The sequence below is a fragment of the Opisthorchis viverrini genome (assembly GCF_000715545.1).
Source record: "Opisthorchis viverrini unplaced genomic scaffold opera_v5_470, whole genome shotgun sequence".
NCBI classification, from domain to species: domain Eukaryota; kingdom Metazoa; phylum Platyhelminthes; class Trematoda; order Opisthorchiida; family Opisthorchiidae; genus Opisthorchis; species Opisthorchis viverrini.
Genome location: NW_008752124.1, coordinates 205,731 through 221,832, shown reverse-complemented (window position 1 = coordinate 221,832; position 16,102 = coordinate 205,731). Strand labels below are relative to the sequence as shown.

At 43.9% G+C, this 16,102-nt stretch overlaps 1 protein-coding gene across 1 annotated transcript in view; it reads right to left on the bottom strand.

Annotated features, from left to right (window-relative positions):
- The window catches only part of T265_11238 (hypothetical protein), a gene marked incomplete at both ends in the record, with an annotated part of 22,094 nt that extends 12,862 nt beyond the window's left edge, over positions 1–9,232 (bottom strand). The window contains one exon of the mRNA XM_009177840.1: positions 8,327–9,232. Coding sequence (XP_009176104.1) covers positions 8,327–9,200 — 874 coding nt within the window. The remainder of the gene's footprint in view (positions 1–8,326) is intronic.
- Positions 9,233–16,102: the final 6,870 nt, after the last annotated feature.

The following is a 16,102-nucleotide window of genomic DNA, read 5'->3' as shown; positions in this document are numbered from 1 at the left end:
ATATATGTCAAGTCTAATTCCCGGGACAAAGAACTCCAGGTTTTAGATAAGTGTGCCATTATGCTGATATAATTTCTACTAAATAGATGCGTGTAATTTGCTATTTTTTCTTAAGCACGAAGCTCTGGGTTGAAAGTTATGACAAACTACAGTGAGTTTTGGGCTTAAAATTGAGCTTCTCTATGAAACTTACATGCAACTGTATGTATTTGTACCTGGTACTCCAATACATTTTCCACCATTGGCAGCATTACATGAAGTATTGCCCGGCACTTCATTCGGGCTTGATAGTTCAAGACACGGGTTGCGTAATTTGCTGCACGTTGGTCCCATGTGAGTAGGCTGGAAGACACCCATAGACAGAAACTGGTACAGTGTGACTGGAGAAAAGCATAAAAATTACTTCTACGAATCAAGTTATTTTTTTTCTCACAAATATTGTTAGCACTTGATGTTTCTCACTTACTGGTGTTGATCAAGCGAACTAACCGCGATTATTCACTTGATTGATTGTTTTAACTCATCTTCCTATCACACTGTACGCGACTTATCAGAATGAGGAACAAATAGTGCCCATGGGTTTTTGATCTCATTAACGTTTGTCCTGATTTAAATCTGTGAAGATTGCGTTTTCACAATTGTGGACTTTTGCATACAGATGCAACCCTCAACTTCAGTCAGGTATTGATCGCCCCACTTATCTCATGTATGCAGATGCGTACCGTTGATGCGTTTGACAGGATAGGATTTGGCTCATTTAGTGAAACCCAAACTTGATCTGGTCTCCACAGTGAGTGACTAATAAAAGCTAACGTGGCATGAATATTTGACTACATTTTTCCATTGTTCAGTTCCACACGACGGTCTGAGTCGTCGCTTTTTAGTTCCTGCACTGTTTTATGAAGCGATTCACGCTCCTCGAAAACTAATGCGCGATGAAAGGCGATATTGAGTACTCTCATGCAAACACGTTTTCTGCTTCATGCTACTTGAAACGTTATACGATCCAGCCTGATCTGTCAACGCCTACAGTGTTCCTGGTGTTTTCATGCATCTTATGCCTCCAAGTCCCCTAAATCAGAATTTGCACGGTCACTTGGACTTCCTTATTCTCGTAGGTGAAACAGCATGATTTCATTACATCTTATGCATACGTGTTCCAACTTCGTAAAGCATGCACCTGAAGTATCGTGTGATGGCAACACCAACTTGGCTGATGATAGTCGTCCACCCTAAATTTGTTATTTCCTACTGATTTGTACCATCGAACGCAGCACCATTAGGCGTTTTTTTTACGATTTGGAATCGAGTAGCTGAGGAACTGGTTGATTCTGGCACTTGTGTACAGAAAAGCAAGTCCACGGATTGCAGAAGTTGTGGGAGTGACAACGGCAGTTTAGGAGTTTAGAAACCAGTCTAGTGCGGTTGCCCAGCATTCACATGAGCCACACATAGCGGTGAGCAAGAAATTGCTCAAACGGAGTTATTTTGAAATTTCGGATCATTTGTAGATAGGCGAACCCGACTAACCATCTAGGTAACACGAATAACTTCCGTTTCGACCGAATGAATTCGAGTCCTTGAATAGTGGCTCAAAGATTGACCCCATCCTCAAGTTGACACTTATCATTCATTCAGTGAACGACAGGTCACTTTTAAACAATCGGATAGCTCCTTGCTGCGTGGAGCAAAGTAAGCCCGGTGTGACCGGAAATGAAAGGTTAAGGGATCGGAACATCACTCTCGCTCTTGTTTTCTGGTAGGCATGCATGATACCTCAAACTGTCTGGTTATTTAAAATTCATTCTGCTGAGTTCTAGCATTATTTGCAAAGTTTAAAATTGTTCATGTTGACGATCCATTCGGAAGAGTTTACTCTGAAATCTTCGGTTCACAGTCAGAATTTTATTCACCCTAGGCTACCCTCTTGCATCCTAAGAGGTTCTCGCTCGGTGGCTTTTACCAAACAGAGTATTTCTAGATGCAGTATAAACATTTCGTCCAAGAGGAAAGAGTTGCATGGTTTAAATTGCTTGTTGCTTTAGTGCCTGAGAAATTGCTAACTTATGCGTAGCTTTTCCTAAGGTCCCCTCATTTCATACTTTCCCAATATCCTATTTCTATCAGGTTTTACGACCAGGGGTTCGTCACTTAACGGGCAACCTAGCTTCAGGTAGGTAAAATGTTTTTTCTTCCTATGGTTGTCCTTCTCTTGCAATCCAGTTTCCAGAAGTTGCAGATTCAGGGCTTTTATTCAGTGGGATATGTCCGCTCTACCCCTTGAGCTTATTTCTTTAGAGTGCCACTAATTGTGCACACAAACCAGCCGATTTGCATTTGAACGACATTTTGGAGAGAATTTCGCTTTTCTACAACCCATAATATTTTTCGGTTTTCAGAATCGTCGCACAGAAGACTACGGATGGCCAGATCAGGAGCATTTCCAGGGTAGAGAAATCTTTGTGGATGTGTGCAGTGTCCTTGCGATATCACAAATTAAGGTTGAGGCGACTTTATGTAGCTATACGCGCCTCAAGATTTCAACTGGAGTGGTTTTGGATTACCAGCAGTGCTGGTGGTTGACGTTCGAATAGGATGTTCCAGTCACAGGTGGTTGAAGTACTGGACGCCTGCACGTAGTTGAAGATCTAAGGAGGATTCATGCAGTGCCCAATGCGATGTTGCCTTCGAATAGTTGGCGCCCATGTAGGAGTTACCAATCGGTGGGCGAACATGCAGAGGCCTGTTCCGCCGACATAAACAGGATAGCGTAACAGTAATATCCAGCACCAGTTACTTGTCTAGCATCCAGGAACTGGTGACATCTGTCGATTCCTTTACATTTCTTAGTGATATTGCATTTCTCTCACTGTATCTTCATATTAATCGTACTACCTATTAGCTCACCCAATTACGATTTATGAATTATTGACCATAGGCACATTGGTTCCGGCTGCTACATTTCTGATTATCAGAAAACGGGAGAGTGTGGGGCATATAGCAAAGCCTTTGAGGCGATGGCATATCTGGTTAGCTCGAGAACTTGGTAGCTACGCATTGAAGGTGATAGCTTTGATGCACAATGCCATTGACTGCGCGATCGGCCAGTTCTGCCAATGTCATTAACCACTGGTGAGTCCCGGGTTTGCCATCCAGGGAGGACAACCAGACTTAGTTTACCGGTTAGTGTTTTCGTAATTCGTTGCCAGGTCATACAGTTTCTACCTCTCAGTCACTTTCACTCAGCACAGGGCTGAAGAAAAGCTCTATGGGGCAGATGATCTGCTGGCATGCGGAGTACATATCCTAACAAGCGTGGCCTATGAAGCTTGAGAAATTCGTCTATCGCGGGAGAGTTCGTTCTTTCTAACACCATCTGGCGTAGCTCAGCGATGCTTATCCGTTGTTCCTAACAGACCTGACCAGTGCTTCGAAGATACCGATGGCCAAACACTGACATCTTCCGTACGTCCTCTGCGAGCAGGGACCAAGTTTCCGATCCATAAGTTAGTGTGAATCACAGTACCACAGTGTAAACTCTTCCCTTTACAGACAACCTAAAGTGACGTCAGCGCGATAGGTGTCAGAGGTTGGCGAAAGCTGCCCTGGTTTTCCTGATTCGAGAAATAGTCTCATTGCCAGCCAGTCCACCGGAACCTATACAGCTGCCCAGGTAAAAAAATTTATCTACCACGTCCATTGGCTCACCTGCAAGCATGTGTGAGTTTGATTCCATCCAGCATTGTGGGAGCAACTTACACTTTGCAGGTGTGAAATACATGTCAAACCATGCGGCAGAGGTTATTTAAAATGATTTGCTTTCGGGAAGGATCTGAACCAAGGAGAGCAACATTGTCTGCATGTTCAATGCCTGTGAGGGAACATCCAGGGAGAATTTCGACTCCCAAGGTTTCCGAGGCAGGCGAATAAACTTCAAGCAGCATATCAATAACAAAGTTGAAGAGGAAAGGTGAATGAGGACAGCCTAGTCTTACACCAGTGAACGTGAGGAACTCAGGCGAAAGTTTCCCGCACACTCATGTGCGTCCACAGGAGTTTGCATACAGCACCCTCATAAGGGAAAGAAATTTGGAAGAGACATCTTTGATCGCCAGGCACTGCCAACGTTGCTGACGATCGACAGAATCAGAAGCAATTTTCAACTCCAGAAAAACGATCAAGGTGGGACGTCTGAAGGAGTGGCGCTGCTCAAGAATTTGTCTCAAGGTAGAGATATGTTCGATGCATGCCCGACCCGGGCGAAACCCAGCTTGATTCTCACGAACCTGCCTCTCCCGATAATCCACCAACTTGTGCAAAATAACGCCAGAGAACTTCTTTGATGTGACGGATACCAGGCTGATACCATGACGGTTTTTACATGACGTTCTTGCGCCCTTTTTGAAAGCTGGGATGACGGTCGAGGAGACATATTCGGCTGGTATCCTGTTTTCGTTCCAAATGTGCTACAGTGTGGTCGTCACCAGGATCTCGCCACCTTCTTTGAAAAGCGCGGGCTGTAGACCATCCGGGCCAGGTGTTTTGTTGCGCTTCAGGGTTGAAATCTCACACTGGATTTTAGTTACTGACGCTGGGTTGGTGTCAATGCTTCATTCAGTTCGGTTTTCCCAGCGATTGTACTGCAAAAGACCAGGTGAACTGTTCTTTGAAGTGCTCAGCCCACCGTTCAAGATGGCGATTGGGAGAGTTAATTTCTCTTCCGTCTTTTCCGCATATTGTTTCACTTACATGTGCCTTCTTTTGACCGGTTGATCAAATCAGTTGAAACAAGGCACGCTGTTGCCCGCAGCGCAAGCCGTCTCCATCTCATGGGCCTTTGAAATCTACCAGCGTTCTCTGTCATACTTCAAGCTGCTGTTTGACCATTGTTTGAGGGACCTGCGTGCAGCATCATGGTCGCTAGTTGTTGGTATGGCCTTTTTGGCAGCAATAAGATCTGCCGAACTTGAAGATATCCAGTGTTCATTCTGAATCAGCTAGGTTGGACAAACAGTTTTGACTACTGAGATCGTACCTTCTTTAACTCACTTCCATTCATCCTCCAAGCAATGTTCGTCATCCGCATGACTGCGTTTTCGGTAGCTTTCTAGTCAGATCAGCTCGATACTCTTCAGCTGCTGAAACTTGTCAAAGTTGATGAAGGGGGCTGCTCTTTTTCGCAACGCGTAATGTTGGCGGAAAGCGAAGTGCTAAGCGGGCCCGCACGATGGCGTTATCAGAGTCAAGATGCGTACCCCAGAAGGAACCACAATCCTTAACTGAGGCTCCTCACCGGTAACTGATAGCCTCAGCACTCAAGCCCGACTATCACGGCTTGTGGTTATCAGTAGCGATAGTAGTAATCTACTATGATGCGAAATAGAATCAGTTGGCCAAACAAAAAATGGCCGATCCTACGCTTAGTCCTCTTCAACCATTTTCTGAGCTAACCCTGTGTCGTGAAATTTCCTTCGGTCGGAGTACTCAGGGATTAGAAAGAATAATACATAATTATCCAAATGTTTGACACTGATGTACCGAAATTCAACACTGAATCGACTAACCCAACGGACACAGCTGCTGCTGTTACGGGTAATCACGACGTTCTTCATATTGTAAATGTCATGATTAAGGCATGTGTCTGTGAGCCAGCCGGTCAATAGCAGTAGCCATGCTTGGTTGGTTTGATGCATCCCTTAGCGTGGAAATGGATGACCAGGCCTAGTAACACTGGCAATCACATGACCATCTGTGCAAAGAATATCAGTTTGATGTGGGGCCATTGTAACTCGTTTTGGATTGGAACAAATCGTTTTGTCCGAGCTGTAACCTCTACCATTCTAGCAAGAGTGTAAAACGTTTGAACTTACACGACATACGCAAAACTGTTTATTATCGACCACATCACATCTGCGCGTTCCAACCGGATCACAGTACGAACTACAAGTATCGTCAGTCTGACAATGACCTGCGGAAATATGAACGAAACACAAAATCAGGAAGATGAAAAATGATTCATATGTGAAGTCGCATATAAATATCTAGAGGTTTCATTCGTGTTGTGGTCACTTATTCACGGATAAGTAGTTGTTAACCAAGTGACCGTTGATCTATTTGCGAAGCTTGCACCGAACGTCGTGTTCGCATCAGTGCTTGGCTGGATGGGTCAATATTTAAACACAGTGAATTCACAGATAACTCTGTACATCCATATACCTGTTGTTGGTGGTCACCGTGCCCAATCTTCGAATGCACTTGTTCGTATCATCAGTCAGTTTTACTCCAATAGTTTCTCGAGTCCTTTTTGCAGATATACTTATCGATTACAATCAAAGCTCAGTGCTTTGAAGTAGATTGAGTGATTTTACGTCCAGTTAGCATTGCGTTGCATCGAAAAGAAATACGAGAATGAAATAACTTCATTCGAGTTTGAATCAAAACTATTCATAACAGTAGTTATGCATCCGACAAAACAAGAGTAGTATTTGTGCTGAAAGGTTAAGTTCACAAGGACACTATTTAAAGAGTCTTCAATGAATGACCTCCCAGTCAGTGGAAATGTTGCAGTGGGCATCTTAGCCCTGTTGGACTCAGGTAGCTTCAGTGCCTAGCGATACAAAGTACACACCAGTCGTTCAGACTGCACATTTTAAGTAACGGGCTGTACTACATCAGTGTAATTTGTTGGATTTCTATTCGTAACACACTACAACTTGTCTCTTCATTCACCCTAATCCCTCAAGTCATTATCCTAGTTTGGCTACTGCGAACTTCCTAGAAACTATTCCTAGAGGATGTACAATTAGATAGTGGAGGTGCCAAACTCATGTGGCAAGTTATGCCACTTCACTGAGAACAGGAAACTATCTGATCCCAATTTCCTCCAAAGCAAGAGGCGGAGAAGGCAGTAATCCTTTCGTAGGAAGGATCACATTATCGTCAATGTGTAGTGATAAGAAAATCGTCAGTTATATGGTGTTTTTATACCATTCCTTCTCGTGTAACGAGAAAATACGATTTCTACAGAAAGGACTGAGTATGTGCGGTATACACAAAACCCGGTAATTTTGGTGAAGTGTACATTTGATAAACGAGACTGCTGTTACACTTTAAAAAGACGTATATGCATTAGGGCCGTTGGTTCGCTTTGATTTTCTTGAGGGTGACAGAGTAGAATGTCCGATATTGTCACTAATTTTAGGAACCAGTCAACCACCTAGTCAGGTGAAATAAGTATTCACAGTAAAAAATAACTACTATGCCGAAAAGGATAATTTCAGCTGAAGAACATCATAAACGAGAGATTCAGCTGGATCTTGCTAGGCTTTCCGTTAAGACGAAATGAGTGTGCAAATGGGAGCATCTGGGGAATTCCGTTCAAGTTGGGTTAGAGTAGAACATAAGATTGGCGAAACCTTGGAGTCTGTACCGACCTGATGAGCTCCAAGACGGACGCAATCGGTGGTGGGCTGTCGAACAATTTTCAGCAGCTGTATGAGTGGTTTCGTTCAAGAAAACAATGTACTGTGATATCTTGAACACAGCGCCAACTAAAACCTGAAGCGGCGTTGTGTAGCACATTCAGGTGGAGAACAAGACTGTAGGCCAGACATTTGACTGGATTCAGTTGATTTTCACCTTTTGAATTCAATGAGTGTACAAATGAGAGTATCTGATATATTCATTCCAGGTGAACAATCTCTGTTACAGAGCGTTTTTCCTACATGAAATAGCCAACTAGATTCCAGTTAAACTTTTGTCATAACACAACACCTGAGTGTACACTTCCTTCCGATTTAACAGTTTTCCCTATTGGCCCAATCCGCGAGATGGCTCAGTGCTTAGAGCATGAATTTACTGACCAGAAGGTTCGCGATTCGAACTTGACCTCTGCCCCTCGACTTCCCCTTTCTAGGCTTGGGCAACCTGACAGTATCCCATCCCTCATGCTTCCTTCTGGTGGCATCGCAGTAAGGTACCCAAAGGATGCTGCAGCTGGACTACTCTTCTCTTCCAATCGGTACAGAAACATGGCAACTTTGCTATCGAGGTAGTACAAATGGTCGTTGGTTTGTTCACCGAGTTCCGCAGTTCTGTTGCAAAATTTTCATCCCCAATCCAAGTGATGCCGCTAGTGCGTTGCCGCGCAACGCAGCAAGCCCATGGTTAGTCAAACACGGGCACAGTGAAGCTTAGCGAAAAAAAATATGACCAACATGACAGCTAATAGCCCCACACTTGAGGGACAGCTGCGTTGTGGTGAATAAATGTAAACCTATCCGACCGAATCGTAGGACGGTAGACGTGAAAGAAGCTGCAGACTTACCACTAGTTTTGGGCGGCTGTGTCCATTTATAATTGGGTTGACAACTGCACTTATACTCGTACCAAAGCGTTCCGGTGGGGATGCACTTTGCGGATGAGGTGTGCGGAAGGCCCATACAGGGCTGTGTCATACAAGGGTCAGGACAGAATCCATTAGGTATTCCAATATGATCGGAATAGTTTGTCCTGACAATACGGCAATACTCGTCTATGAAAACAAGGCTCCATTCATCATGAATGGTACTCGGTGGTTGGTAGTCTTGAACAATATATTGACTGGAGTCAGCTTTAGCAAACAATGATGGATTACTGCTGAACGCCAGCAGGTAAAACGCTTTCCACGCTCGCATACCATACATAAACAGAGGTTCTTTGATTTCATTAAGTGGTTCATTCTGTATCCTTTCCTCTCGGAAATCATCATAAAAATCTTTGTATACAGGGTTCCTGAACCTGCTGTATGGGTTGAGCAGATGAGACAAAAAGTAACTTTTATCATCGGTTGGGAACGTCACAACTTTGCGCATCAGCTCTGACAATTCCACGTTTACATCAGTGATATTTCCAGCTTCATGTATTGCTATACCCGCTTCAATATAAGCCTTGATAATGATTGTAAGGTCAGCTACAGTGTTCAACCATACGGGCGTTTTACTTCGGTCCGAAAATGGTTTTCGCGTCTGCAACCCCATGCGTTGTGATCGTGATTGCGGGTGGTTCATATCTTCAAATGGTGTAAAATGAGTGAAAAGAAATTTAATATCCCTCGGTCTGTTCTCCGTCAAATAGTTAATTGTTGCTTCCGTGGACGACGATAAAAAGCAAGTTAAAAATACCATCGAATTGACAATGATCAAACTCCATACCGTGAACATCCTGAAGTTTATCTACAGACGGCAGTTTGAAACACTAGGTCACACTCCGATTGACGCTATTGATCTTGGTTATCGAACGGTGGAAATCAAAAGGTGTGGTCTATTGACGTGAAGCCACACTAGATTGTACAGGGCCACGAGATGTCAGCAACATTAAAATCCACAAAGAAACTAATGTTGGAGAATGACCACGTCAAAAGGTGTTTTGTCCGAAGAGAAGCACCACTTTTCAAGTGGAAGGAACAGTTGAATGGAACAAGCAGGAAATGCTAAATTTATGGCTCGTAAGTTGCAGACACTTGAGTTGGACATTCTGTATGTATTATGGGCAGAAACGACATGAAACGGTTAAGAACATAGCATAAAAATAGAAAGTCTGACGGTCAGAGGGTCACTTCATGCATCCACTCAGTTAGTCAGTTCTGTAGACAGGCAGACAGACGGGAATAGGACAAACATGTTCCCGTATGCGCAATTTTAAACATGTGATGTGGACAGCGAAATTGAAATTTTAAACTGATGGGCTCCTGAGGATGAGTACAAGTTGATGCCGGCTAAAAATATCAGTGTTGATTCTGTAGTTTTCACAGTGGCCTCGGTGGCTGTGTTGGAATATGGCCGCAGAAAGCAAGGACAGAGATCAGAAGATTGGGACATATCCCACATCTTCTCCGATTATATTATCATGAAATATACCACAGAACGTCACTTGCAGATCCCAAGTTAAAAACGAATTAATTCCCGGAGTCCGGAGTGCAATTTATTACGGGCTTTAAATAAAATTCGTGACTTTTCAAATGCTGACTCCATGTCCGTAAAACGCGCTTAACTGGCTAGATAATTTATTGACTCCATTGCGCTATACAAAAACATGGAACTGCAAAGTGTCCGGAGAGAATTTCTAGCTTACGACTTGCAAGCAATGGGGAGCGTTCACGGCAGAATGGAGTTCCCAGATTGTTCTATATGTCCACTCCAACATATTCCTCTTAGACAAAATGCATAATCACGAGACCGCCAATAGTTTATGGGTAACGTATGGTATTTCTGGTGACGAATGGTTTACAGTGGTTATAACTAAAAAATAAAAAATCGTTTAGCTGGAATTCCCTTTCGGTGCCTAGATGTCATGCCAGCGGAAGGAAGCACGAGGAATGGGATACTGCCAGGTGTCCCAAGCCTAGACAGGGAAAGTCGAATGGCAGAGGTCGGGTTCGAACCATGGACCTACCGGTTAGTAAACTCGTGTTCTAACCACTTGAGCAATCTCACCTCCCAGTGGTCATAACTAATAGGCAAACGGTGTATTTAACCGAGCTTAAACTGTAATAATCCTGGACTGTGGTGCTTCGGGAGAAAAAATAGAAACCGGAGAGGAGAGTACTTCAGGAGAGCCACTGACAAAAAATATGGAGCTGACGTAGACCCATGTGAATCCCGCATGTGACCAATTGTTAATGAGGGAAAATGTCACTGAACAGGCTATCCTTTGACACCAGTATATTCATCTTAGTAATAGGGAGTTTTTCGAAGGGGGATTCAGCAATGTCGTCTTCCAAATGCACTGTCAGTTATAGACCGCATCAACCGATCAAATGCTGTATGTCCAAAGCCGGTGAGCAGAACGACCATGTTGTCACTTAGCTCAAATTGACTTTTGTATGAAGGCGTTTCCAAAATCAGAGCCTACATCCAGAAGGAAGTTTCACAATTTTTCCTCTGGTTTGTCCCAGCATACTGACCCAATTCGGTTTTGACCGTAGGGAAAACATACTTCTAGTATCATACATGATGAAATTTGAACACAGTTTAGAATAGGATGTTATCTGCGCAAGACCTAAGCTACTCATGCTGAATCTCATCGCTGCATACCGGGAATTGTTTGGGAAGACTTAATTTTTGCTGCCAAAATATCAGTCACTGACATGGCGTCCACTTCCGTATTTTTGTGATAGGTCATTCTGAATCGGATAGCTAGGCCAGCTGAGAATCCATAGTCAACAGGGCTGTAGAAGTATTTCACGCCACCCGGTGACATTGCAACCGTAAACGGCTGACGGTTTGATGTTTTGGAAGGCTCGGTGTGCAAGCGTTCCCAGCGTATTTGACCAAAAAGTGATCAGAAAGAACGGCGCATTTCGCTTACTTTCCATTGTGCAGCGGCTGTCACTCATAGATGCCAAGTGAAACGAAGCTGACAACTGAACATGTTTTCTGAAAAAAGCAAGAAAGAGTGCTTTAGATTCTGTGGGTATTTCGAAGAGATACAACACCTATTTTGTGGCAATACATGGGTACTTTTGACCTCGCTGTTGTAAACACCTGTGTGAGTTGGAAGGGGATTGTGAAGATCTTCAGTGCCAAAAGGAAACTCTGATGTCACTGATGTGATTAGGGTGTCTTGGCTACTGTTCAGCTGAATGTGGTAGACACCAACAGTTCATCTGCAAACCCAAAGGCTGTCACACTAGACCTGCCACAGTTTGTGGACGCCAGTACATTACTTTGTCGATCCGCATTTTCCTACGCTCATATCCAAAACTCCAATCCTTGGATTTGATTTGGTCTTATGTGCTTATTGTTTAATCCCCTAATCAGTTCGTGACAAAGCTTTTAAATATGCAATTTATTCCACACATCAGTCGCCAGTGATTTATTTAGGCGAGGTGACAGTTGAGAAGGATTTCAAGATTAGCAAACTGAAATGACTATGATTGTTTCAGCGCTATATGGAGAGTCACGGTTAGCTAACAACTATTCTTGATGGCATAGGAGCCCATCCAAAACGGTAAATAGTAGGAAACAAGCACAGATCGGATAAAAAACAAGGTATCGGAATTTCTGTCATGGGCTTAAAACTCATTGCGAATCAGTCCAAAACAAGTTGGCTTATACCATCTAGTACAGCGAATACAATCAATGATGTTGGTCACAGCACTCGCACACATACTGAGGTTCCAGAAGGCTTGTTGGGTGCTGTCGTTCACTGTGTTGAGTCTCGAGCGAAGGCAGTTTGAGGGCTAAAAACCAACGAATTTAGCAGAAGCAAACGGCAAAAAAGAACAAATCGGAGAAGCTGTTTTTATTTATTTATATCCCTCGTAAGAATCTCATGGAACTCCACTGAACGGTATAAAGCAAAAGGGCTTGGTGGAAATTACCACGGGTATCGTCTTGTCATGCTCACTGTTCAGGTGATTTACTGGTTTCGGTCCATTTGTGTTCGGTTTTACTAGTGAGCTGAACACTACCCCGAAATAATAAGTCAAGAACCCCTTTCTTGGTCTGAACGACAAACAAATTGGATGGAGTTGCTATTTTTAGACGGACAATTCACGCTGGCTTTCATGTAATCCGCTAAATTCTCATTCCACTTCTGACGAGTGTCCTTTAATACTTTCATGCGAAAACGGGGACAATCCAGGCCGAACTGGGGCTGAAACAACCTGAAAACGTATGTTTTCACAGTTGGTAGCTCCAGTGTACCGAACAAAAATAAGGCAACGTTTCTGAGGCGTATCCTTTGTTATAGGCGTCGGTTCCTTAAAAACAAAGCGCATGTTCGCAGTGAAGGTCAAACGCCAAAATCAATAATGTCTGCACGAACACTACTGGCACTGTACAGAGAAAACCAGCAAATCAGCTGTTCACTGAAACTGGCCAAAACACGCGATCGACTCGTCCGTCTAAACGTAAGCAGAATTCCAACGCACGTCGTTTCTGGCGTGTAACTTCAGACATTTTTTTGAAACAGTTAGAAGAACGCCATATGTTTTGAAAAACTTCGCACCGGAAACAAGTAGCCACATAGCACACACGCTGTCGATCGGTGATCTAAGGACTCTTCACCCCTCCCTTCGAACATGTATTATGGACAGCGGATGAAGAAAGAGTATAAGCATAAGTAAGTATAAGAGTAAACCAATCTCCATCGCTTGTGTAATAAAATACCGATTCCGTTTAAATCTTGGGTAAAAACGAAAAGCATATTGGGGACGTGACCAACAAAACGAATCCTTTTACAATTATTTCTGCAGTAAAATGGCGAGCCACAAGATTGTATGTTTCCTATAGGGTAAAACCTGAACTAGGGATACAAGAACCACTGAACCCGGAAGGAGCGTGTTTTCAACTTAACAGTGGAAAAAACTAACCCGTTCGCCTCATCACCGTAAGCTCAGGATCCTTTCAAAGCTGAAGACGCAAATCTAGGAGAAGCGGCTCACAATGAACCCGAACACATTGCAAATCTGAAGTGTGATGGTGCGCACGCTGAGTGTGGAGTAAGAAGTTGAGCATCCGTTGATACGTTATATAACACGGAGTGGAAACTCCCAGAACTAACTCAACATTCCCATCGAATTTGGGGCCGTGGTATTAGGTTGATGTGACTCAAATAACGGCGTATTGGTGTGAAAGAACGCTAATAAGGCACGTTCAATGAGATTACGTCTTCCATCCAGATAAGACCTGGGGAGAGAAGAGAGTGAGAAACCTAACAACCAGTCAAGCTAAGTCAGGTTGCCTTCTTGGATGGAGACCCCGGGGCTCAAATCACCAGTGGTTAATGACATTGGCAGAAATGGTCCAATCGCGCAGCGGCACTGCTGCATCAAAACTATCGCCTTCAATGCGTAGCTACGTAATTTCCGAACAAACTGAACATGCCTTCGCCTCCAAGGCTTGGTTGTTTGTTCAGTTTTTCGGTGATCGAAATCGTGGCAGACGGACCCAATGTGCCTATGGCACACGGTTTATAGCTGATAAATTGAACTGAATTGAATTGACTTCTGCCTGAACACCAACCCAAATACACGTAGCGGCTCATCAGAGCCTCTCGGTTTGAATATTCTTCGGATGAGTGCGTCCTACGAAAGCCACATTCCGTTTCAGCAGAAAGTGTATTTAAACTAGGGAAGTATCTTCCATGACACTACCCATAAGGTCGATGAAATATCTAGACAAGCCACTACTCTGTACACCCTCTTCAAGAACGACAGTATCACATGAATATTGATGTGCAAATAAACACACATATGCATATGAATTTGGTGTTCACGGGGGTTTCGTTTTAGTCAAGTAATTTTCGCGCTCATACGATGTGCGGATACAGTGGACGCGTTCTCAGTGAATGCTGAGCTTCGAGGAGGCAAGCTTTTGGTTGAAGTGCCATTGTTGTGCCGTGCCGCCTCGAAGTAGATTCGTTGGATTGGATTCTGTTTGTCATTTGCTTGATTACGCAATATACATGGGTGAATTACCTCACAGTTTGTTGTTGCTTCTTGCGTTCTATTCGGGTGAAATGGCAGTTGTGCGTACTTGAGGATGTAATGTCCACGGCCGAGTGTGACCTCACCTGGCAGTTGGTGTTGAGCAGAACAGGACGGGAGTTAGGTGGGTCGAGATACGTGTGGAGAGTCGGGTTTTCTCCTTCGATGCGGTTTCCTGTACGCAGGTCTACATGAGTGCCAATACCCTGGTTAGTTTTTGTAGTGCTGCTTGCCTGCTAAGTCCTGGTTCATAATCAAGCCCACATATGGTGAATACCTTCTGACAAACTTATGAGTGCCATCCAACAACACTGCTGATCAGACTCCCACAGGGGAACAAGATGATGGTGATAAGCATGTTTTGGGGGTACGCATCATAATCAATCCTAGTGTCCGCGAGACACTCATGCTTGATTAGTGGTGGCAACCATGGACTAGGCGTACAATGTTTCTTAGCACAGTTTTTCTCATATTGTGGGATAAACGGCCCACATTTATTCGTTCAGCAAGCGTATGCGCCACCAAGTGTGTTTCGGCGAGGCTAGCGTACATTGGGCATGTTTTTGACGTATTGTCTCGGTCGGCGCAGTTTTCAATGTGAAAATGAGGTGTTATTTTTCTGCGATAGTGGTCTCACCGCGTGTAAATGTCATTTATTCCAAAGCTTTCATCCGCCTTGTCCAGAGAGTTTAGTTCGCATCGACTCATCCAGAAAGAACAAGACGGGAGTTACGTGTGGCGAAATACCTGTACAGGAATCCAACCACACTGCTGATTAGACTCCCACAAGATGATGGTCACGTTCGTATTTGTGGGTTAGATGCCAAAATAGTTCTTCGTATTCGTGAGTTACGCACGGTCGATCAGTGATGGTAATGATGGGCCAGTCATAGGATTTACCGAGAATAAATCTTACGTGGACCACTTGGTTAAGCAGAGTGGAGCTGACTCACCGGGCTGAATAGTCTCCCACATGTGATCTGGAAAATGCTCAAACTCGTACTCAGAGGTTACACGTCTTATTCTTACTTTGTTGAAACTCAGCATCTCGCTCGTCTATCTCGTTCATTTGGCGGGATGATTTGACGCCAGATGTATGGAAACAACGAAGCCAAACAGCCTGATTCATGTCATCTCGAAATTTTCACATGTGTGATTAACGTATACAGCGAAAATTTGGGGGAAATATTTTCTTTTGTTTTAATAGAACGTAGATGAGTAAGGTTGAGGAAAACACTTAAAAACACTTTCGAATTCGTCTTTCTCGCGTCCCTTCAGGTGGCCTTAGTCACCGGATTCCTATCAAACTAGTCTTCTAATTGATCAAAATCCTACACCTAATGGAGACCGATACGAGTTTCGCATTGACACTTAGAAAATGACCACTTTCAGTCAGCACCGCGCATACTATGCCGAGGTTGTGGACAACCATCAGGTTATGATCTACTCGCCGTATGATGATATGATGGGTAGATCCATACCGGCTAAAATCGGACGCGGTGTATATTCGGGTAACTCATAGATCCTCGATAAGCATTTGACTGCCCCTACGAACACACTAGCATCCGGAAACGCCGATCGTGTTTCACCTCAAAATGTTGATGGTTTGCTAAGCCGCCCTCGGTCACATCA